At 33.5% G+C, this 26,773-nt stretch overlaps 2 protein-coding genes across 2 annotated transcripts; both read left to right on the top strand.

Moving 5' to 3' along the window:
- Positions 1-1,143: 1,143 nt before the first annotated feature.
- Positions 1,144-14,115, top strand: Nop56 (Nop56 ribonucleoprotein). The gene is made up of 9 exons (XM_085953640.1): positions 1,144-1,267; positions 3,905-4,109; positions 10,586-10,753; positions 10,866-11,064; positions 11,290-11,553; positions 11,858-12,012; positions 12,409-12,579; positions 13,279-13,463; positions 13,775-14,115. Exons 1-9 carry the CDS (start codon positions 1,265-1,267, stop codon positions 13,913-13,915), a joined length of 1,491 nt encoding a protein of 496 aa, XP_085809766.1. The 5' UTR covers positions 1,144-1,264; the 3' UTR covers positions 13,916-14,115.
- Positions 14,116-19,386: 5,271 nt separating this feature from the next.
- Positions 19,387-23,013, top strand: LOC147067345 (cilia- and flagella-associated protein 58-like). The gene is made up of 4 exons (XM_085953581.1): positions 19,387-19,503; positions 21,844-22,001; positions 22,081-22,130; positions 23,003-23,013. The coding sequence occupies exons 1-4, from the start codon at positions 19,411-19,413 to the stop codon at positions 23,011-23,013; spliced, it is 312 nt and encodes a 103-aa protein (XP_085809707.1). The 5' UTR covers positions 19,387-19,410.
- Positions 23,014-26,773: the final 3,760 nt, after the last annotated feature.

Here is a 26,773-nt window from a genome sequence, read left to right on the forward strand (position 1 = left end):
AAATTTCAACAGATCTGATGCTCGCTAGGCTTGACAGCTGACAGCTCAGTTTTGTTGACGTAAAATTGCGCGGGAATGCGTTCAGTGTAGCCACCAATCTAAGAAATATCTAGTTTTCACTCAACCTATATTTTTAATAACAGCAACACTAGTATTATTTTAACCAATCAAATCAAGGACCAACGAGATTGAATCGTTGCGTGTAATTGCAAATAGTTAGCGACCATAGATAGATAGATAGGCTGATCAGCGGGTATAATTTTTGTATGGCTCTTTCGCCCCCCTGTTAGCGACGACGGTTGGCGTCGATCGTTGGATCGGGTTGGGTCTGTGCGTCTGCCAATGGAATATGGTCTTAAGACGTCTAAGAGGTGGGTCCCAAGATTGGAAATTTTTGTTAGATGGGTCGGAGCCCAGTCAACTTTGGGAACCACTGGTTTATTCAACTTATGGTAGAGGAGCATTCAATGTTCGGGGCTGCATATTTTTTGAAGATCGATATTACTACCGGTTTTTGTGTACTAATGACTAGAGTCTGACTTTGACAGCTGATGAATAATATGAATGACGTATACTATTTATAAATAACACTGATAGGTAGTTAATATATTTGCTTTTAGATTTTTTTATAATTCAATTTGAAACGGGAAAGGGCGAATGAACGTTATGTCAAGAAATCTAGGATCTGATTTTGACAGCTGAACAGTGGACCATCCGTTTGTTGTGCGAAAATATGTGCTCAGGCTTTATTATCTAAAGATGGCGCTGGCCAGATGCTTATATGATAAATATATTATAAATTCAAAATTTGGATGAACGCAAATCATACGTTTCGCACGCCATCAGGCGTAAAATCGCATTCGAAAACAAGTTATCTGCTATTGTTGGCCTGCTTCATTCAGCTGTATGAGAAAGCCGATTACTTGCCCCTCTTTTAATTTAATACATCTATGGGTGGAACATTATTTGATCATGATAAATCATGGTTATTCTGCCAATGGTTTGATGAACGTATTATAAGAGCTGATTTTAATATAATAATTAAACTAAGTATTAAATATTTTTAGTATGAGTAAATAAATTTAGAGGTTTGGCAACTAAAATTGCTTTGTTTTATTGTTTTCCTGCAATTGGCCATCTTGCATTGACATTCTTGAACTTGTCACACGCGTGTTTCATAAATTTCCTTATTTAATTTTAACACGTGTGGCAAATATTCTCAAATCAATGTAAAGTTGAACTGTTTGTGAAAGAATTTTTCAAAATGGTAATTAACAATCTTCATAATTTTCTTATCTGCTAACGTTTGCGCTGCTGACTGCTTTGCGTCGTAGTTATTTTGTTTGTAGACAGTAGTTTTAGGTTATTATAGTTGTCCACTCTGCAAACCCCTGTAAAAATATTGTTTGATAATATTATCTCGAGTGAAAATATGGTCAGTTGTTCAGGTTCAAGTATTTCCATAACATATTTTTACAATGAGTGCCATGTATATTATTCAAATACCTACGACTGATGGTTTTCGAAACGCATGTTGTCATGAAGACGTTTTGGTTGTTTAAATATGTATTATTATGTACCTAAGGGCTTGCGCAGACAGAGCGCGGTCAGGCGGTCTGCGTTCCGCGTTCGGAGTTCGGCGTTCTTTGTACTGTATGGACTTCATACTGTATGGGTACACAGCCGGTGGTCAGACCGCGCCGGTCAATTGGAACGCTAGAGTTCTGGAGTTCTATGCCCGGAATTACAAAGAACGCCGTACCTCCGCTGAGCAGTCACACAACATAGAGCGAAACCACACGGGGGAGTGAGTACGCAACAGCGGTGCTTTCTCACTTCCACTCGCAGTCGGAATATAGCGGTCTCGCATTATGCAGCGCTTGTGTCAGTACAACGTTTGTAAACAAATGGAACGCTTATTGTTGACCGCCACCTGTCTGCTGTCCCTGAACGTTAGCGGTCAACGGTCGGTTGAACGCAGAACTCCGACCGCTCTCTGTCTGCGCAAGCCCTAAATTAGGTTTATAATCTCATTCTCATAATCTGTCAGTCGTATCGTATTTATTTTAATAGCGTTGCCAACTCGGGCCGATGATTTCCCAGTGGGTTTAATTATTTTTCTCTGGAGAAAGTAAGGCTAGCTTTTTTCAATAATTCACCTGCATTATTTTAACGAAAAAAATATGCATTTCCATTATAAACCTTAATAGCGCCTACACATGCATGGAATTACTGTCGGCAATTGTGCTTATTTTAAACTGTTATGACATTAACCGTTTACACGTAAAAGTGCTGACTGTCTCTCCAATCTCATTCTTCAAGAGTAAGTGAGACGCGATGTTGTCATTTTACACTACTATCTGACAAGTCGTATTGAAAATCGGAGCTCAAAATGAGTAGTTCGTTTTTTTACCGGCCTGTTCTCTATCTCGCTCTCTATCGCTCTACTGCGCAGGCGCAGATCGAAAATAATCGTACTTGCGCCCAATAAATCATCACAATTTGGAATCCTCCAATCTTGTTTGATTTATGCACGCAATCTTGCCAATTGCAGGATAATACATGTTTCCCCATACATTCTTACTGTGCACAGTCAATGACATTAATATGGACGAAGCATCTAGAAAATAAAATGACACTCACTTTGTGTCGGGTCTGCCGGATGGCGAAATTCATATTTTAATATCGGTATCCTACGCTCAAATGAACATTCTGTTTGCAAGCGGTCTGGCGGTCGGGTCTGCCCATACAAAATTTCTGACTGTCAGGTTTCGACTCCACCGTTATTATTGTGTTACAAAATGCCAATGTGCCTAGTTAAAAATTGTAAAAAAATCTACTAAACACTCCAAGAAAGATGGGATATCACTTTTCATGTGTTAGTATCATTTATTATTTATAAAATGCCATTTTAAGATATTGATGAATGTTTATTCAATGCAATTGAATGACAGGAACCATTGGACAGTCAGTCGCCTGTAATTCGCTGGGCCCACTTGCGTCTAATCTCCGAGAAGTCGTAAGTAACCGAGAATCTGTTTCTAACGCAATGAGTCATGACACTAATACGCCATTACAATAAAGGTTATATTACTATAAATTCTTGAAGCTTGTATCGCATAATGGAAACGGATACGTCATATGGTCACGTGACATCTGCCTATACATCTGTGAATGACTTTCATGCACAATTTCTCGTGCGCGCCGGGTATGAAGTGAGTTGTCCATTTAATATGTCATTGTGCACAGTACATCCATGCACGTGTAAACGGGGTATTATACCAGTGATCAGCAACCCGTAATGATTTTCTGCGCCCTCCAAGGATTTCATTGTTTTGTAAATTACTTCATTGGTTTGGGTAAATTTTACAAAAATCTATAATATGCATCTCAGGTGTTTTGAGACCAAAAACCTAACACAAGCCAAACACAACCCTACTTATTTTTGGGTTACAGTAGTATGTTAGGTTTTTGGTCTCGAAAGACCTCAATTACAAAAACGATATGGAGTAAGTACTTACTATAAAATTACCTTTAAAAAATATGGGGTAAAAAAACAAGTCGATTTACAGGAAGCCAGGCGGAAACGACGCTAATTTTCATATCCGATTTTGGTAAAATTCAAGAATGAAAACCTAACCTAACAAATAATTCAGTATATCGTCTATTTTCAAAATTTGTTTGCCGCTGGCTTCCTATAAACCGACAAGAAACAAAATATGTACTATAATTATGGAGTGAGCTGAAAAAAAAGCTTGTTTCTAAAGGGAATTTTTTTCAGAACGAGGACTAAAGAATGATTTTGTTTCGGGAGTAATTAACCTAATATAATTAACCATATCACCTTGCAATGGATTTGGTAGTTGACCTTTTTCAGTATAATAAGGTAGACTTTTTATTTCAGTCGAAAGTGTTTGTGCTGTATGAGCACGCAGCGGGATATGCCCTCTTCAAAGTCCAGGAATTTGAAGAAGTGGCAACCCTCCTGCCGCAACTGGAGGCTTCCGTTCAAAGTCTGGACAGATTTAACTCGCTGGTGAAACTGTCTGCTTTCCAACCGTTCAAAACTGCCGTTGCCGCCTTGGAAAACATCAACAGCGTTTCCGAAGGTAGTGAAATTACCAAGATAAATATTCAACAGAGAGAAGGCGATGAAAAGTACAATTTAACCATTAACCTAATTTTTACAATCAACCATTTAGGCACGATGCTTCTGATTAACACTATTGCTATATTCGCAATAGTGTTTTCGTTTATGCGGTCATTGCACTGCAATTGAAGGTTCAGTAAACAAAAACGGCAATTTCTATTTCCATAAAATCTTGGCAAGTCAACAATAGTGTATAATTTCTTTCTTATACTTACGAGCATACATAAGTGAAACGGCAAATAATCACAATTCATACCACAAATCGTCGCCGTAGATGTCAAGAGAGCCAGTCCACAAAATCATAATGCTGAGAAACAGGCACGCAAAGATTTTGTGTGACAAATAAAAGTAACATTTTTTTATTTAAATTTTGTGTTTTCAAAGATATAAAGGTGAAACTTTGAACACATAATATACTTTGTGGTATTACCTTTTTATTATTTTGTAGAAATAACTAAAAAAAATAGTATCTTAGAAGTTATGTGTGTTAAATCTCTTGACCACTGAATATTGAAATGAACAAAAAATGTAGTCAAAAGAGTTTTGTGGCTTAAATCCATTGACCACTGCATCTTTGATGATTTTAAAATGCTTTTGTATACTTTACTCATTTTCACCAAATTTGTGGCTTAACTCCCTTGACATCTACGGCGACGAAATATACATGCACCAAACGAAGACAATACTCTAATGCAGCGTTTCCCAGACTTTCGACATCTGTGTACCCCTTCTATAATTTTCGTAACACTGAGTCCTCGTCAAAAAAAATTGCATACGGGCATTTTCGCCAAAGTTTGTACATTGCGTTTTTGGCATGTCCCATGACTTTGATTGATTTTTTCATAGTTATTATATTATAAAATGTTGGAAAGTTATGTACTTTTAACATGCAAATTTATTAATTTACTCTATTCAATCAGTTAAATACAACTATCTGACCTGTATATATTTTTAATTGATTATTTAGATCGAAAGGTAGTGCGTTTTTACCATGTCCCACCCATAAATTCAAATAAACAAAGTCTGATTTCGTCATTAATTTTGAGTGTGTAAAATTAAATTCGTAGTGTTTTCAACAGCTTACATTATATATTTTTGGAAAATATATAGTTTTTTCGTAAATTTGTACCAATATTGAAAAAAAATCACGTTTAAAGTGTGTCCCAGGATATTTGAAAAAGTGGAACTCCACATTCCGTTACCACGATTTTAGCATGAAGGCGAAAAATTTTCACTATAAATATGTTTTTTTTTAATGTAGCAACATTTTTGTATAACACTGATCGCCATGTACACTTTAAATTGTTGGTGTGTGTCGGTATCGCTATCGGAACAGGTTGCTTTCTGGGTTGGTCATTTAAGAAGTTCCACTACTGTTACCACGATTTATAAGGTAAGAAAACACATATTTCTATTTCACATACTACACATATGGAGCTTATCTTTCATACTACAGATATAATAAAACATATCGCAGGTTTAACAATAAAACTAAGCTAAATTTTGGCTTCAAACACTTCTGAAACAGAATCCGTTACTTCCACTCCGAAACTATATTGGTGGTAACGTATATGTGGAATGTAAAAGTAACGAAATGGCATGCATAAAGTTGGGTTTACAGTGTGTGTTTAGTTCTTCATAGATTATAAAAAAAATTATTTTGTCTGTTCGTATGAAAAACAAAAATATTTTCATTAAAAAATATAAAAAATAACCTGACTATAATATAATAATATAATAAAGATTAAAAAAGTATGTGATATGTCTGAATACGCAAAAATAGCGCACATAAAAGTATGGAGATAAAAAAAAACAACAGAAGGAAAAGAAAAAACACCAGACTGAAATAATTGCGAGACAGGCACTGGCTCTGTCATACTCTTTCTGTTATACGCCACCAAAATTTTAAAACTTCTCCATACATTTTAGGCATAGAAATTTATAAAAATGTATGAAAAAGTATTTTTTTGTCACGTTTAACAGAAATGTGTACTCGATTAGATTTAATACCTAGAACTGTAGGTATTCACGAAATGTCAGAAAAGTACGTCTTGATTACAATCAACCTGTATAGCTACATTTTATGTTGATGAATACAATTAAATTTCAAGACAACATAAAGTCGAACTTGGTTATTACGAGGAAGATGGGACCGACTGAATTTGCTTGTTATAAGCGTTACTCGTTATATCAGAGAATAGGTATTTTTAAATGAGCATGTCACATTACACAAAAAGCCGAAAATAAAAAATTTGGAAACCATCGTAAAAATCCCCGAAACGAGCATGGCATTCATAAACTACAAAAGAAGTTGTTTATTGTAATTAACGCTGGTAGGTACCTACGGACTTCACAAACCTTGGATTTTTCAACCATATGCGTGGATACTTTTTTATTATTGTCGGTGAAACACCAATAAGGTAGGTACTTAGACACTTTACTAGTGTCATAAACGTAATCCGACCCCGGCGGCATCCTGTCCAATCGGATTTTATTGCTTAGGGTCGAAATGTTTTAAAACGGTCGACACATTAACAGTATTTTAGCTCGGTATATCCGATAAGTTGCTCGTTATAACAGTGAAAGAATTAAATGTATGGCGAAAATCATAAACCAATTGTCAACAAATGTTTCGTTATTACATCCGAGATCTCGCTATGTCAGAGATCGTAATAACCGAGTTTGACTATAATTATTTTCGTAAAAGTTATATACTCCGTGCCGCGCTAGGAACTCGCGTCTGAATCCCTTGCTGATTTTTTTTTTCATATATTGTTAATTTGCTTAAAAATATTTTTTATCTGAGTTACAAATAATATAAATGCCAAATAAAGTTATGGTAATGTATAGTGTGTCAAAATTATTACCTACCTTATTTTACAAGTATTGTGAAATTTATTATAAAATATGTCTATTTTAGTGATTAAGTTTGATTTGTTTTGTTATTTTGACGCACGTTGAATATTTATCTGTCTATCAAAAAATTCAAATAAATTTCATAAAACAAAAATTTGTTTTTATGGTAACATGTAACTTAAGCTTTACAAATTACACTCCGTTACCATTTCGTTCCATTCCGAAAATGTCCCCAAAAAAGTTGAACGTTAACTATTTTTCATTTGATTATTAAATAACGAAACTTATTTATTTTTCCAATAAAATTTAGTAAAAGTGATTATTGTCTTTAAAAAAATAGCAGAACGAACATTGATTGGTTTTTTCAAATACTAAAGGAAAAATGCTCTGCCATTATAGACATAGGGTAACGGAGGGGAACGAAATGTGCCCAAGAATTAAAATTCAATAATATTTTTTGACTATTTGTAGTTTTATTTTGAAGTGTATGGTTTTTTTAATCTAATAGAGCTCTTTTAAGTGATAAAAAGTGTTTCATTCATGTTTTAAAAGCTAAGTTTCGTAGTCACGGAACGGAAACTTATTATGCCCAATTTCATAATAAAAATGATATAAATATTGTATTAATCAATATTTTGCTGAAAAATTGCTATCACCAATTCAGCAATAGAACAAGGAATCTGCTAGCTATATAAAAATGGTTAATTTGAGTGAAAAAATAATATTACCCAAATTTCAAACATGTACAAACTTTGGCGAAAATGCCCATACACTTTAATAACAATCAAAATATATCTATTTATTTTTTCCCTTTTTAGTTCATAAACAAAATAAACGATAAATAAAAGTTATATTATAAATAACATTCATTATAATCAATGAGAAGGATGGAATTGTTTATGAAAAATCTATCTCAAAATATAGACAAATCATAATAATTTGGTTCCCTGGTTGTTAATTTTAATCTGAGATGCGATTCCATATCCAAAAGCCTGTTCCTTTTTTTTTGACTTAATGTCTATAAATGCTGAAAAAGCAACTTCACATAGATATGGAGTTTGAAAAGGCAAGATGTATTTCAGGAGTTCCTCTGTTAAAACTGGATACACATTTTGCATTTGCAACCAGAATGATGTTAAAGTACACTCCTTATATTTATTTTTCTAGAATCTGTCTGAAGCTAATTCCAACAATTATTGCTCTTCTGCATGTGATAAACCTTCTAGCATGGATGTCGTATTGATATCGTATTAATGTTTGTTGCACCAGGCGCAGCCAGAGCTCGGTGCAGCGCGTACCCCCACCAAACTCTTCCCGTAATATTATTATGCCGTAATTGTAATATTTTGATGTTCCCGATATTATTCCAAAAAAAAAAATTAGCTCATGGAATTCTATTCGTCGTTAAGATACGGAAACCTCATCGAAAAATGTTGAAATGTTTAGGAGGATGAAAAAACAGTTTTACTCAAAATCTTCTTGAAGAACATGATCAAAGTTGTTTTAGAAGATGATTAATTAGTCAAGTGGGGCATTTTGTACAGTCTGGATTTGGTTTGTGGCTTAGTGCTCGGCCGTAGTCATTTGGCGGGCGCGGCGGCGTCTTGCGAAACTCAAACGTATAACCGTGTGTATTATGCCCCAAAAAAGACACTGTCTACGAACATTTTACACACGGTTATACGTTTGAGTTTTGCAAGACGCCGCCGCACTGCCCCCGCGCGATCACTACGTTCTTGCACTTATAGATTTGGCAGTATTTAACTTAGAAAATGAGTTACGAGTTTTTGTTATTCCAATGTAAGATTTTTATTGAGTTACGAGGTTTCAATGTTTATAATAAATATAGTTATATTTTATTATCTTTGAAAAGAAAACACATTTTCGACATTTGATTTATTTGATAATCTTTAAAAAGGAGATGGAAAAAATAATGAAACAATAAAATAATAATTCAAATTTTAAAAACTTATATTAAGTAAGATTGTTTGAGATACGAGTATTACAACTTATAAAAAAATAGAATTTTGATATTCGAGTTTGTGATTTTTGTCAATACTCAGTAACTATAAATAAATACCACATACGAGTTAGTCACCTTAATAGCGCATCAAATTGGTAATAAGTAAAAAAAAAACCAATATCGTAAAATTGGAGTTACGAGGTTTTCATATCCTACGACGACTGCTCTATCACTTTTTTTCAATTGCGCCATACATTTCGGTCCACCTATTTTGAAACTGTGCCATGATTCGATGGATGATCATTATAAAAACCTATCTACAAAAAACGATTTATCAAGAGAGGCAAAACAAACTTTTTTTTTGTTTCAAGAGGTTTTTTTTTTTTAAATTTTCAACTTCTTAAAGTATAATCATTTCTCTTCTAAATCAATTGAAAAATAAATTTTAGAAGAGAAAAGAGAAGTTTGTTATTTACCTAATACAAAAACGTATCTACAAATTGGCAAGCTTTAATGAGTGGAAAAATAAGTTTTTTTCAAGATTACACTTTTTAGCAAAACTAGTACAGATAATGAAGTTTTTTTTATGCATCGGAATGTTTTTTTTCACTTTCAATACAGTGAAAAGTTTTTAGAGATCTATTATACCTGATGTTCATTATTTATAAGAAATGGGATATCATCCTATGTTTTTGAGTTACCAGATATTGTCTTTTTATTTTTATGTAGTATTTCTTGAGTAAAAAACTGTAAAATGACTTCAAAATGAAAAGAAACAGTTTGACAGTTGAAAAACATGGCGATACCTTAGTGTGTTTCCAAACTGTCAGAAAAAAATCCATAAACACAAAAATGTATCAGCTGATATGTTATTGTTTTAATTTTTTTCGCTTAAATTATAAGATACGTTTTCGATTTTTTCCTTACTCATAGTATAGAGATACATCTTTGTGTTACAGATAGAACCGATTATAGTGAACAATTCTGCATACTCAACTAAAAAACGCATTTTTTGTATATAGGTTTTTGTGTTGATCACCCATCGAATTACTGCTACTAGCTTCACCAAGTTTTTGTTTCTTATTTGGTGGAGTCATTTTTTGTGTATAGAAATGAAATTATTTGTAAATGTATTAATTAGTTTGGTTATTTATGCACAAATTGATGTCAGAATTGCTCCGATCAGATGAGGCATTCCATAGCCATAGGTTCGCCACCACTGCCTTATTGCATTGTGGTAGAGCATTTTTTTTACTATTCATTTTTTGTGCCTTATGATTTTTTCTTATAAAACCATGTGGCGTCTACCAGGGATATTTTACAATATAAACATGAATAAAGATTTGAAATAATAACCCTTATTGCAACATCGGTCAAGCATTATTATGTATCGATTCTAGTAACTCTTGCATTTCAAAACTCATCTTTTTTGTAATAATTTAGGTATATCACTGATATAGTTGATATTTATTTATTCATATCAGAGAAAGTATGGACAGAAGAGAAAATGTACATGCATATTAGTTTTTCACCATAAAGAACGACTAATAAATTATTGATACCAAGCATGCCGCATCCTGAACTGTAAATTAATTTCAATTTCATTCGCCCAACAGGTGTCGTGCCAGAGGATTTGCAACTATTTTTAGATGGAGCACTCCCCAAGCAGAACAAACGTTCAAAGGCTTCTTTGGGAGTGTTAGATCCCAAACTGGGTGCAGCTATTAGCGAGGCTCTCGGGATTAGCTGTTCTCATGTTGGTGCTGTGCCTGAAATAGTCAGAGGTAGGACGTCGTTTCTAATTGACACATCAAAATCACAATTTTGTATATTTTCATTGTGAATTAAATGAATGAATTCAGAATGATTAATGATTTGTCTGTATTGTATTGTCAGGCATACGCCACCACTTCCCTCAGCTAGTGAAAGGCTTCACATCGAAGACAGCAGCCATCGCCCAATTGGGTTTGGGTCACTCTTATTCCCGCTGCAAAGTGAAATTCAATGTTCACCGAGCTGACAACATGATCATCCAATCCATTGCCTTACTTGATCAACTAGATAAAGACATTAACACATTTTCTATGCGGATAAGGTAAGTTGAAAAAATGTTCATTTTTCTTAGTAAATGATATGAATTTTGAATCATCCAGAACAACAAAACTGTTTGCAAAGAATTAAAATATTTAAGAATTGCAATCTGCTGACAATGGTATGTCTGGTTTTCTATGGGGATCTGTGTTTTGAGATACAAATTAATAATTGACTGGCATGCCACACCTTGTTTAGTATTTTATATAATACAAAATTTCTTTTACAGAGAATGGTACTCATACCACTTCCCAGAGTTGGTGAAAATTGTTCCTGACAACTACCTCTATGCAAAAGTGGCTGAATATGTGAAGAACCGAAAAGATTTATCCGACGAATCTCTCGATTCCCTCACCGACATCTTGATGGATGGCGACAAAGCACAAGCAATCATTGATGCCTCCAAAATGTCAATGGGAATGGATATTTCGCCTGTCGACTTAATCAACATTGAAATGTTTGCCGGGCGTCTCGTCAAACTCAGTGAATACAGGTAAATACATACGTAACTGCTCTAAGTGGTGAATTTCAAGGGATCGAAAATCAGCAGGCAATGGCCCTGTCTTTTAACAGCATTTATGTATGCTCCCATCTATGTACTCGAAAACAAAACATATTACTGGCAACCATGATGACATGTGACTTGCATTATATTATTATATTCCATATTCATAATTAGAATTTTTCTGAATTTGCGGGACTAGAATTAAATGAATATGTATTTCTAATTTTATTATGAAGAAAAATAGAAAATCATTAGACAGGATCATATTTATAAATAAATCATTTGCTTACAGAAAACAGATAGCAGAATACTTGCACAAAAAGATGACAGGTGTGGCTCCAAATTTGGCATGCCTTATCGGAGATCAAGTTGGAGCTCGTCTCATATCGAGAGCCGGCAGTCTCACTAACTTGGCCAAGTTCCCAGCGTCCACTGTTCAGATACTTGGTAAATATGATGTTGAATAATTGGAGGAAAATATATAATTCTGAGATGCACAATGATTCCAGTGCAGTTCAATTAATCCAGACTTGGGGACTGCGCTGCTTAGGTCATATGAACAACCATGGACAGACAGAGAGTAAAGTCCAATCGAGTAGGTCTTATAGTGGAAGCAGAAAAAAAATCTGGAGAGCTGGAACTATCTGCAATGGCTTTGGTCGTTGTAGGTTTGAGTACCGAAATGGAAAGCAACCAATTGATGGATAATGAATATTGTTTGAGGACTCTTGTCGATGACGATTAAAGTTTAAATGTATTCGTCAAACTTATTAAATTATAATGGATACTCTATTTACCCGAGTACGTATTTGTTTTCAATCATATCTTTTTATTTATTACCAGGTGCTGAGAAGGCTTTGTTCCGAGCCCTGAAGACACGAGGCAACACTCCAAAGTATGGATTGCTATATCACTCAACATTCATTGGGCGAGCTGGTCTCAAAAACAAAGGCCGTATTTCCAGATATCTTGCCAACAAGTGCTCCATAGCATCGAGAATAGATTGTTTTTCTGGTGAGTGTTTCTTTTGCACATTGGACAGTATCATACTGCAAGCGCATTAAATTAAACAGCTTGAGAGGCTTCTCAAATACATTTATCACCTCTAAAGAATTTTGATGAACCATTATAATTTACAGGCCGTTGCTTTAGTATTGAAGGCTTCAAGAAAAACAAACATGTGCGCCCAAACAAAAAGGGCGAATCCAAAATGCTATTTTACAGGAGGATTTTTAACTTTTGACATTTATTTGTTTTTTACCTGTAGACGGTTATACATATCTAACGAGTTTATAATAAAGCTTAGAAAGAATACTGTCAATAGGTATTATTTTATAATATTTTAAAAGGCCTAATATGTCGCATTCGCTTTTTATTTCGGAATTTTAATTAATTTAATTTTAGTCGATTATCGTTTTTAAGTACTTTCCTGTGGAGATAAAAATTCGCCGTTTTTACACAACACAGCTAGTGGGGTATGTACATATTGTATTTTCATTAAAATCTCGATTTCGCCAAAGTGGTTGATTCGCCCTTTTTACAAAACACCGACGACATGTTCATTCTTGATAATTTGTGGAGTCTCTCAATACTAGGAAAGGACCTGTACATCTTTGAAGAACTAATATTCTTCTGAGGACTATTAATTGGAGTTGGATATTGTGTAACAACTTTTGTGCGATAGATAGATAATGTTAAATCATTAATTTTTAGAAATACAAACATCTGTATTTGGAGAGAAGCTGAAACAGCAAGTGGAAGACCGTCTGAAGTTCTATGAATGTGGAGATGTTCCCAAGAAGAACGTCGAAGTGATGAAAGAAGCCATGGAGGAAGCTGCCATCATCGCCGCCAACCAATCACATGTTGAAGAAAGCGACAAGAAGAAAAAGAAGAAGGTAAACATTTTCTATTCCCTCCTCCCATTATATTACATTCTGTGGAACAGACATTAGCACACTCGTTTAATCATTATTAATGTTTGGATCCAGGACGTACACGCAATGTGTAAACCTAATTGCCGACAACTAATCCTTGACACTTTGGTTCCGCCATGCTAACACCTGCCGGCATTTAATGGGTTTTAATAAAGCCAGTGAAATTATTCATCATGGTGAAAAAACTATGCCAATTTATCCATTCTAAAGTTATGGTAGGGTTTCACTCAGTTTCTATTGAATAATTGATTTTGTAAACCTTTCTTTTTCAGAACAAGAAGAGAAAGCTATCAGAAAATGGCGATGCAAACGAATCTTTACCAAACGGTGCGGCTGAGAATGGGGACAAATTGGATGACACCAACGGTGAACCCAAGAAGAAGAAGAAGAAAAAGAATAAAATTAGTGAATGAGAGGGTCATTCATATAAAAATGTGTAGCGGCGTATGTTAATTCGACATTCTAATAATTAAAACTAGACTCAATAATGTGAAATAAAAACAATATAATTTTTTAAATGATATAATTTTTTTTACATTAGCAGTGTATTACAAACAATAAGTTGACTAGCATTTATTTCTCTTTTTTTTTTATTATATTACATATATTTTTATGTATGACTATTTGCAACTAAATAGGGTGTTAAATAATATAACCCTGACAAGTTACTATTTTGATTGATTAAAATGTGTACTTTATTATAATTTCTAATTCTTCTTGGTCATCCTCTAAGTCCAAATTGTAGTCTAATCACCCAGACAACCTTTTTTTATCAGGATTAAGGATTACTCTTCACTTTATAGATTACGTTGTAGACCCAATGGGTGATATGTGTTACTCAAATATTGCAACTTTGATCGTCATGACAGGAAACAAAATTATCTCAAGATCCCATGTAATTGAAATGCAAGTTATGTTGGTTATCTGCTGTGTGGTGTGCACACATGGTGGATAAAAACAAAAATGTGTTTTGCTGTTTTCGAATAAATCTATTTACTCGATGGGCGCAGATTTATGTGTGTACCTAATTAGTTTTTTTGTTTTGACATCATTTATCACCATTCTCACAAATAAAGCATACAGTAACAGTCATTTCAATTATAATTATATTTTAAAAGCTAATAAGACAAAATAATTTGTAGTGTTTAAATTTTCCTACATCACATAGCAATAGATCTCCTAAAATTATTTACCTTTTTATGGAAAAATACACTATTATGATAGTAGCCTTTTGGTCATTTTTCATACTTTCACGATGTTATAATCAAAATATTAAATGAAATTGTATATTCTCTTGTGTTATATAAAAGTACAATATTGTAGAATGTAAATCTTCACTATTCATAAAATAATAAACTGAAGAAACAAAGTATAATAGTGAAAATCTATGGTTTAATAAAATTAAAAGTAAGAAAATATATTTTACAATTACTTGATTGAATTACAATTAAGTGCATAATATGTAGTTTTGTTTCAACAGTGGATGTGTAGGGAAAGTGTTTAAATAAGAATAAATTTACCTTTTTTTTTTAAATCTCATTATTTTTATTTATACCTTCATTGTTTAGTCTGCCACCTTTTCCCCACACTCCCCCTCAATTATTAATCTAAACCTGTGAATATTTTCTTCCCGAGAGACTCAAGTTTGATTACTGCTTACTTTTTTCAAAAAGATGTTTTCTATTGGTTATATATTATAAAGCTCCGGGTTTGATTCCCGGTTAGGTTACAATATATTTGTGATTTTCTCTAAGCCTGGGTGTTCGTTATTACTTTTACTTTTATTACTATGCTACTGTCATTGAGTCTCATAGTCTGTTGTAGTGCTAAAAAGAATAATATATTATCTTACATCATCACAAAGAATTACCCATGAAAATCATAGGTCTTGGTGTTCTTTACTATGCTTTTAGTTTAAAGGGTATGGATTCATATCTTCTTTTTCTCTTACTCCTGTGGCAGGCAGGCTGTGAGTGATGCAATATGAATCGAGTAATACGATGTCATGCAGACTTCGTCATGGTTAATTTGAAAACAGTTTTCACGTAGCTAGTTAAGGAAATAAAAATAAGAATTCGGTCCCACAACTTGATTCCTATGATGAGATCGACCAAAATCCACCCCACGATCGATATGTTGGACTTCCAGGCTTAGTAGATTATATTTATATAGTACCTATAGAGTTAGGGATTTCTGATACTGTGCCCGAGAGCAATTTTGCGTGTGCCGACACACTCATTTCTACATTTCATATATTTTTTTAAAAAATACGAGGGTGGGTCAATAATTCCTTAGAAAAAAGCATTAAAACAGTTTTTATTTTTGTATTTTTTTTTTATTTCTCAACATAATCTCCTTGGAGCTCAATACACTTGGTTAGACGTTTCTCAATTTTTTTTAAACCGTCAGAAAAATAAGTTTTCGGAAGGTCCTCAAAATAAGCATTTGTCCGATCGATGACTTCTTCATTTGAAAAAAAACGTTGTCCACTTAGCCATTTTTTTAAGTTTGGGAAAAGGAAAAAGTCACGGGCTAAATCTGGCGAATACGGTGGGTGGTCGACCAATTCGAACTTCAATTCTTCAATTTTAGCCATTGATCGTAAACATGTGTGAACACGGGCATTGTCCTGATGAAAGAGGATTTTTTTCCTGTTTAAATGAGGCCGTTTTTCTTCAATTTTGTTTTTTAGCTGGTCCAATAAAGATGCATAATAATCCCCTGTTATTGTTTTTCCTTTTTCCAAATAGTCAACGAAAATAATTCCACGTGCATCCCAAAATACAGTAGCCATAACCTTACCAGCTGATTTTACGGTTTTCGCCTTCTTTGGACATGGTTCGCCTTTCGCAATCCACTGCTTTGACTGTTCTTTCGTCTCGGAAGTATAGTGGTGTATCCATGTTTCATCTACAGTCACAAAGCGACGAAAAAATTCATCCGGATTGCGTTGCATGAGCGACATCAGGGCTTTAGAGACCACCACCCTATTGCGTTTATTGTCGACTGTGAGCAAACGCGGCACCCATCTTGCAGAAATTTTTTTCATGCCCAATTTGTCATGTAAAATAGAAATGACGCTACCTTTTGAGATCCCTGTAACCTCAATTATCTCACTCAACTTTAATCTTCGGTCACTTAACACCATATCGTGGATTTTATTGATCATTTCTGGTGTAGTCACCTCTACAGGACGTCCTGAGCGTGGTTCATCCTTTGTTGATGTACGACCACGTTTAAATTCATTTAACCAGTTATAAATAGTTGCAAGTGAAGGAGCAGATATGCCGTGAACTAAATCCAACTCATTTTTTATTTCCTTTGCTGTTAACCATTTTATATTAAAATGTTTAATAACAGCTCTAAACTCAATTTTCTCCATTTTTGTAAACAAGCAATTTTTTTTTTTAAATGTACGAGAAACACAACAACCCGACCAATCTGATTGAAACTTCGCAGCATACTGAATCGGTAGTGCCGCTGCATGAAAACAAACCGCTTACAGTACTAGTCGCGCCACCTGTCGGCTTTTCTAAGGACTTATTGACCCACCCTCGTAAAAATGTAATTGTTATATTTTAAATAAATTTATAAAAAAAATCTGTTATAATTAAGTAGGATGCCCATAGCTTAATTGGTAAAACACACTGGCTTGAATCCACTGGTTACAGATTCAAAGTGTCCCGTTGGGCGGAATATTTTTTTCAAAGATTTTATAATATATCTGAGGTGGTTTAAAATTATCTGTATTCAATATTACAGAATAAAATCTAAAAGAAACGGTTCATTAAAAATGTTTTAAGTTATACATTTTTGGAATCTTTCGCAAAATCTGGTTGGAAATCACCTGTCTATATTGTATAATTATACACGGTGTTTCAAAACCACCGGTCCACAAATAATAATCAACAATGCCCATTTTAAAATTCCAAGCATTACGAACTTAATATTAGGGATTTTCCACAAATATTTTCATACTGAGAAATAATATGTATGCGTTTAAAAAGAATTTGTCTCTGGACTATTTGCGACTATTCGCATACAAGAAGATGAATAGAAATGTTTCCACCTTTGCAAGAATTTTCAATAGCTGCAGACGTCAACTGGAAAGTTATTATAAATATAACATTTAAAGGTGTCAAAACATTAATCGATATTATCCCGAAGATGAGAATCCTTGTTAAGGTAATCTATTGATTAAAAATCCATGGAAGACGTCAGAAGCGCACTCAACACTCGAAAAAAAGGAAACCTAATTATTGAGTTACCTCCGGTATCCAAACATAAAATCAGACAAACTTTGTCTCAGTTTTGGAAGAAGAATATCTATCTCGTAAGTTACAAAGTTATTAAATTATTGTCCGCATTTTTAATTTCCTATTCATGTGAGAAGACCGAATGGATGTCAATGCAGCGTTTCATCTCTCCGAAACAACACTGAAGCTACCAACTATTCTAGCAAAGATGCAACAGCAGACTTCCCGCTAATTTTTTAAATCTAAATATTGTTCCTTAAATTTCAGAAGGTTCAATTTTATTATTAATAATTTATTTAGTGATTGGTTTCTGATTATTTCAATCAACAATAGAATTTTCGAGGCTATATTTTTTTGTACTTGCAATCACACTGTTATGTTTGTTAAAAAGCTATTTGTTATAATATAAGATTTATAAACAAAATACTATTTTGATAATTTCTGCATTAGAGCTCTGCGAATTATTTTTCCTATTTTCACCAGTCCACAGGTGCAAAAAGGTTGGGTTGGGGTTACTCTACATCAGTGTTCTTCAACCTTTTAACACCCGCAGCCCGGTGAACAAAGGAGAAATATTTCGCGGACCGGTATTAGCCAGAAATAATAACTATTTCTTCTTGGTCGTACACTCATGGCTGAGGATCGTGACCACATTTAAATTTCGTGATCCTTTGAGCGACCAAGACTTTCCATCCTTCTCGATCTTCCGCTTCTCTCAGGGCAGAGTGGATGGTGCCCCCAGTCAGCTCTTTCACTTGGTCGCTCCAGCGCGCAGACGCTCTTTATTTGCCTCGCCTTCCCCGGAGGAGGAGGTTAGAGGTTCGCCTTTACGTGTAGGTCTTAATTTTCAGAGAAATATTTATTTAAGTTTTCAGCTAACGCTTTTAAATGTTGGCTGATGATGTTGAATATGACTATAGTCGGTTGATAGCATGGTGAAAGCTTTCGGGGACCGGTAATAAATTCTTGCGGACCGGTGCCGGTCCGCGGACCACCGATTGAAGAACACTGCTCTACATTACATCCTTTGCCTCAAGTCTATACGCAATAAGATAATTCTTTGGTTCCAAAGAGATTTCAGTTCATTGTATTATTTAAATACATGTCTCATCACCTCCATCACAAGGTGTCCCTAATACCTATTTCACTTCCCCTTGTTTTGTAATATCTGCTAATACACCGCTTTTATGTGATAGGTAATACTAAAAATACGACAGCTAAACATTTCAATCAATAGTTTGATATTTCACAAACAGATGTCATAACATTAAAATAAACAATATTTTCTGTTTCTATGGCAATAAACAAAATTCATTTCAACCAGATATTCTTTTGCAGTGTATTGTGTTAATATTATCCAAAACACCTGTTTTAAATCTTCCCAAATACATACGAATTGGTTTAATTGAATATTTCACATAATGGCAAATGCATATATAGTAGAGAGGGATTTAATTGGCACACAATCGGGGAAAAAGAATGATGAATTGGCCATACAAAAAGGGAAGGTTAAAATGCTGGAGATAACTCTTAATAGAGGTATAAAATCTACACAAAATAAAATAAACATGAAATATTTCTATTATACAAACAAAATCTATTTTCTACTTTTATACTTAGGCGAAAAGCAGTATGAACAAAGATTGGATGAGATGAAATTACTGAAGTTAGAAATAAACCGACTGAGAAGAGAAAAGAATCTGTTCGCAAAAGCATTGGAAAATATGACTGATCTACGTTTAGAGGTATGATCTATCACAGAGATTTTCATATCATCGATACATAAATAAGCAATTTAATATATAAATATCAGTGGCATGCGAGATGACTTTTGAAGCAAGGCATGCTGTGAGGGGGGAAACATAAATATTTATCTAATTATTGAAATTCAAGTAAAAATATCAAGTCATTGTGAAGAATATGATAGTACGAGGGTGGGTCAATAATTCCTTAGAAAAAAGCATTAAAACAGTTTTTATTTTTGTATTTTTTTTTTATTTCTCAACATAATCTCCTTGGAGCTCAATACACTTGGTTAGACGTTTCTCAATTTTTTTTAAACCGTCAGAAAAATAAGTTTTCGGAAGGTCCTCAAAATAAGCATTTGTCCGATCGATGACTTCTTCATTTGAAAAAAAAACGTTGTCCACTTAGCCATTTTTTTAAGTTTGGGAAAAGGAAAAAGTCACTGGGGGCTAAATCTGGCGAATACGGTGGGTGGTCGACCAATTCGAACTTCAATTCTTCAATTTTAGCCATTGATCGTAAACATGTGTGAACACGGGCATTGTCCTGATGAAAGAGGATTTTTTTCCTGTTTAAATGAGGCCGTTTTTCTTCAATTTTGTTTTTTAGCTGGTCCAATAAAGATGCATAATAATCCCCTGTTATTGTTTTTCCTTTTTCCAAATAGTCAACGAAAATAATTCCACGTGCATCCCAAAATACAGTAGCCATAACCTTACCAGCTGATTTTACGGTTTTCGCCTTCTTTGGACATGGTTCGCCTTTCGCAATCCACTGCTTTGACTGTTCTTTCGTCTCGGGAGTATAGTGGTGTATCCATGTTTCATCTACAGTCACAAAGCGACGAAAAAATTCATCCGGATTGCGTTGCATGAGCGACAACAGGGCTTTAGAGGCCACCACCCTATTGCGTTTATTGTCGACTGTGAGCAAACGCGGCACCCATCTTGCAGAAACTTTTTTCATGCCCAATTTGTCATGTAAAATAGAAATGACGCTACCTTTTGAGATCCCTGTAACCTCAATTATCTCACTCAACTTTAATCTTCGGTCACTTAACACCATATCGTGGATTTTATTGATCATTTCTAGTGTAGTCACCTCTACAGGACGTCCTGAGCGTGGTTCATCCTTTGTTGATGTACGACCACGTTTAAATTCATTTAACCAGTTATAAATAGTTGCAAGTGAAGGAGCAGATATGCCGTGAACTAAATCCAACTCATTTTTTATTTCCTTTCCTGTTAACCCTTTTATATTAAAATGTTTAATAACAGCTCTAAACTCAATTTTCTCCATTTTTGTAAACAAGCAAATTTTTTTTTTAATGTACGAAAATAAAAAACAACAACCCGACCAATCTGATTGAAACTTCGCAGCATACTGAATCGGTAGTGCCGCTGCATGAAAACAAACCGCTTACAGTACTAGTCGCGCCACCTGTCGGCTTTTCTAAGGACTTATTGACCCACCCTCGTAGTTAAAATTTTCCAAGTGATTTGTCAACAGTGTCTGGTTCACTAGGAAAATACAACAATTCAACGTAATTACCCCTATTATCTATATAATATATATCAGAAACAGCATTTTTCTTTCCCAACTTTTTTATATTGTATGGCAGCGCATATGTGAGATTGGGAACATTAATGCCGGTTGGCGCAAGACGCGCTTTTGACGATACCATCCATTTTTTTTTCTATATAAATAGTATTCTTTTACCATTTCTTACAAGACACTTCAATCCAAATTACAATAGTGAAACAAAGTTAGGTATCTAGTATTGTTCATTATTATTAATTTTCGTCATTGCGTAGTTAATAGTTTTTTGAATTGACTTGTGAATCGTCTATGCGTGTAGTTGTCAGTGAACTATCCGGCTACAGTAAATATTATTACTTACTCACTTAACTATTTTTTTATTCAAATGAATAATTCACAAATTTAAGAATTTAACATTCTTTCATCTGACGTCCTGCTGGGTGTCGTATTTTTTTTCTCTCTATTGGTTGTATATTTCTCAGGAGTGTTTTCAAATTATGTATATTATATTTACATTATGGAATAAATAAATTGTTTATGAGACTTTGATTTTACTGAATTATCTATGTACTTATTTCAAAACGTATCTAATTTGAATGTTATACCAAGATTCACAGCAGTTTGAATGGAATTATCTTTGCAAACCTATAAACATTAATAACTAAAAAGAAATAGAAATATTTTATCATGGTACACTAATAATCATTCCTTTGAGAACACAACAAAACTTACAAAATGTTGAAAATAGTGTCCCATGTGTCATCAGCTCCTTATAATTTATAATTATGTGGTCAAACCAGGTTCTGAACTTAGAGCGAGACTTGAACCGTGAAAGGTTAAGAGTCCGGGCACTCGAGGAGGCCCTAGAAACTCCAATGAATGTCCATCGGTGGCGGAAGCTAGAAGGCACTGACCCAACAACTTTGGAATTACTGGATAAAATACGTATACTACAAAAGTTTGTATTGTCTCATAATAAAATCATTATTTATACTCTTGTCATTTGAATGCGGTTTTCATCTAATTTATGTTTACAGAGAACTACTAAATAAATCTCAAAAATTGAAAGAATCTGAAAAACTTCACAGTACATCTAAAGACAAAATTGTATATCAACCAAACATGGATTTGCAGGTTAGATTGAGTACCTATTTAAAATTGGTTGAATTATTATGAAGTATCTTTTATTACAATTGGATGTATTTCTTCAAACAAGATCGAACCCACATGTGTAATTTTTGACTCTAGATTGATTTAAAACAGAGGTCGGCACCGTGCCCAGAATCCATACCTATTTATGAAATGACAGGTAAAACAGAGTATTTTAAATAAAATTGTCCTATATGGTATTATGTCACAATTATATACGTAACAGATAAGACGGGGTAAGAACAAAAAGTAATCAAACCACAATATTTATTTGTGTCTGATTATCAATATGATATATTAAACTGCAAAATTTTTATATGATTTTATATATGATATATTAAACTGCAAAAATGTTTTTTTTTAACTAAACAAAAAAAAATAAGTTAAAAGGTATCAATTTTCAATTTTTTGAGACGTTTTTTGTTTCCCCTGAAAATTTTAATTAATTGACTTCCGCGGTATTGTTTCTTAAGCGACGATAGGTAAGTAACAATGCCGCTAATACTTTTCATTTTTATACTGCATACTCTTGACTTTAGTTAGGTACTAATAAAAATAATGTACGGCAACTAAAAAAGCTGTAGCAGTAGCTCATTGAACATTAAATTTGATGAAACAACTTTACGAGCTCAAATAGTTACGCTAACCTAGAAATTGCCCACAGAATTTTCAGTAAAAAAAATCATTCCGTTTGTGGAGTGTTTGGTGGAGAGGGAAACACTGAAGTTGAGAGTATTAGATGATTAGTGAGCGATCGAAACACAAACTTCTTTTAGATTCAATTAAATTTGTCATTATTCACATTTATAGCATCACATTAATATGATTGTAATTACTTATTCCGTTTGATTCCTTTATGTTTTATTTCTGAGGAACATAATATTATTTAATTATAATAGATAGGTATACCAAAATAATTATTACAAGTATACAAAATACCATAATTAAACATCGTAAAATAGTTTCCAAACACATATGTATTTATTAGTTAGCACATTTTTTTTGTATACTGTTGCCTCGCATATTCATTTTTTATGAGTAAGCAATGACATTATTAATGGACGACGCACTCAGTACAGTAGCTAGCAAGTAAATACGTATCGCATAGCGACATTCGCACGTGCATAGGTATAACATGCAATATCCATTATGCGATATCACGCATCGGGAATTTATAGCAATATCACCTTTATTGTAATGGCGTTAGAACAGTGTTTCTAGTATCAATGTTCATTTGAGCGAACCCGTTCGAACCTTAACATTCGGCAGACCCAACAAAAACCATTGGGAATTTATAGCAATATCACCTTTATTGTAATAGCGTTAGAACAGATTATGCCATTCGGCAGACCCGACAAAAAAGTGAGTGTCATTTTTTATTCCAGATGCTTCGTCCATATTAATGTCATTGTGAGTAAGACATAAAATTTAAGGTAGGTTAGGAACAATAATGGTATTGTGTATTGAAATAGGCCAAATAGGGTAACCCCCCCCAGTGCAAAAATATATTGTTTGAGCAGTTCTGTTAAAAGTTAATTTCAGTTTATTTATACCACATGTTACATAATCGGTATGCACTGATCCAGTGTTTCCCAACGTGGAGCGCACGCCCCACCGGGGGGCAATTTGAATATTTGGTACATTTTTTTGTTAAAAAATGCATTTTCGAAAATATTTTTTTTATATTGCAACCATGACTTTTCGAGAAAATTACTGTTGCCATTCCTATCATAATATTTAGTTGAATGCGGCGCTTTAGCGCTGTAAATGAAATGTTACTGAAAAAAAATCGTTTTGATATCACAAACTGTGGAGATTTAAGATTAAAATTGACCAAATTAGTACCTCACATAAAAACTCTCAGCTCACATCAAGCATAAGGATCGCACTAATTTTCTTACGAGTTGTACATTTAATATAATATTTATCATACATAGGTAGGTAGGTACTTACTTACGAAAGTAAAATTGAAAATAGTATTTATTGCCTATGTGCATTTTTTATTTTAAGCAATTCATTTTTTTCAGAATTTATTAGTTAACTATGAAATTTTGATAGGAGGAGCATGGAGATTTTTGAAGCGTTGAAGTGAAAATAAGGTTGGGAAACACTGCACTAATCACATACAATCTTTGCATGCCTACCTGGCTCACAACAAATCATTTGACTGTCGTGCTTCTATTGAATTTAAGTAAAATTAGTAGCCAAAAAATGTAAAGCAGGTTCGAATTCGTGAATATAAAGAGTCTTGGAACAATTCATATTTCTGCATTGAACACAAAAACAATATACCTAATATGTTTAAAATGTACATTAACAGTTCTTTTAGGCTTTTAAGGAGTGCGTCCTAATAACTCTACACAAAAAGGCACCCAGAATACGATCAAATTTACGCATAGGCACAACAAACATTCCAGTACAATTTGAAACCTTAGGTTACGTTTAGGTCGTTTAGGACAATAAACTGGACTTTATATACCTCATCATGTTAATGTGTGAAAAATTAGTTAAGTGGATCTTTAAGAGTGAGCTGAACAGCAACAAGGTCATTCATAGTTCAGTCAGAAAGAAATCTCAGCGTTGAAAGGACGTTATTTTAATTCAGTCTAACCTCAAAAACCTCTAGCCATCGGGGATTTATTTTAAGAAACGCAATAATTATTAATTACAATTCTCGGTCGAATGAATAATCATTATTATTATTACTATTATTACCTTCAAACATAACATGTATGCGACATAACCTGATGCCGGCCAAAGGAATACAGGGCTGTCAAAATGATATCAATCTAATGGTACGTTTTAAAAGAGTTACAAATTTAAAGTCAAAAATAGCTTACTGTACAGATGGAATAATTACATATTTCCAAGCGTCAAACGGTATACAACATTCATCTAAAATAAGTATGAAAAGACTAGCTGATTATGTTATGTTATTTTTGTATTGTTCTTATTTTTTTGCTTATCAAAATATTTCACATATTATCTGATGATGTGTATTTCGAGTATATCGTAATATGTATCTTGTATCATTAAAATTGCTACTAAGTTGATATAACATAGGTAAATCATTAAAATGTTAATTTCGTTATAGTTATTAATTAAACCTGTGCAATTACATATTAGATTTAAACACTGTTGTACTGTGTGACCTTTATAATATCAGATAGCCTTACGCGAGATGGGCAAGATATAAAATAAAACTGTTGGATGTCGGCAGAAGATTAAACAAAACACAGCTCATTGGATAACCGAATGGTAAGCAACTGTATATATTATATTTTTTCGCCAAATTGCACACAATTAAAAACAACTTATCATAAGTATAAGTAAGACATCTTCGACAGCCCTGGCGTGGTTCAATACTGTTGGTACCTTTGTTATATTCTCAGTGATCCGCTAGCTTTGAATAAAAAAATAATCTGTGGGTGACTCCACGTTAATAATCATTTTTTATAAGTATAAATTATTTCATGCATTGGCTTTACTTACCGACAAAATACAATAATTATTGTACCTACCAACTAAAAGTAAAGTTGCGTTACTTGTTTGTAAAAGTGTCAGACTAAATTTAAACCAATCGGGTAAGTAATAAAAAGTCACTTTCTTTTTATAATAAACTATATTCCACGTTTTTTTTAAATATGCGTTAGAATGTACATATTTTTTCAATAATTATGTAATAGGTCTTACACATTCAAAATAAATACTATTCATTAATAATGTTTTTTGGATAGCACATGAAATAAAAATGTAGGAAGATATGTATTTCAACATCCTTCATATGTTTAGTTCTCGGACAATTTCAGGTTAAAACATTATTAACCCATCGCTTACGGGCCGCACAAAATTGTGTTTTTGCTAATTACTTTTCAAATGCAAATTAACACGTTAATTACAAAATTAATTAAAAGGGCCCGTAAGCATTGTGTTAATATATTATTAAGTTTATATCGTGGCTATCCATCATATTGGTTGCAATACTTCCCAACAAACAGCTGATTAACAAATTGAATTTAGTAATATTTACATATATTAGAAGATATCATTTTTTGGTCACCCCATACTTTATTCACTTCGACAGTGTTTGTGATTTAAATTTAATTAAGCATTATTATTACTTTAGACCAAAGCATTGTCGGCGACCTTTGAATATTACCAGTAGAGCAACAATTCATATTTCATATTTTCAATTCTCAAGGGCATTTCTGTAGAGCGTCCTCTTAAGAAGCAATGGCAGTGAATGAAATAGGTTAGACTCTTGTTAGATTGTTCGAAAAATCAGGATCGCACATTATGTAAGATATTATTGTCATATTGTTTAATTTCGTATGGTTACCAGAGTACCTATTATTTCCTGTGTAGATTGCCCTGTTTGAAGACGGAGCGTTAAAAATACTCTCTTCTATACTTTAGAAGCCTAATAGTTAGGCATGGTGCCAACCCCTGATTTAAAATGATGTGTGATTATTTAATTCTATTAAAGTATCTCATTAGATACTTAAATTAAATAATCACACATCATATTTTTTAAATCAATTGTCTCTCAAATATTGCATTTTCTCAGAGTGTTCATGTGGG

The sequence above is a fragment of the Rhyacophila brunnea genome, unplaced genomic scaffold, assembly GCF_057557595.1.
Source record: "Rhyacophila brunnea isolate RB1 unplaced genomic scaffold, BYU_Rbru_1.0 scaffold_4, whole genome shotgun sequence".
NCBI classification, from domain to species: Eukaryota; Metazoa; Arthropoda; class Insecta; order Trichoptera; family Rhyacophilidae; genus Rhyacophila; species Rhyacophila brunnea.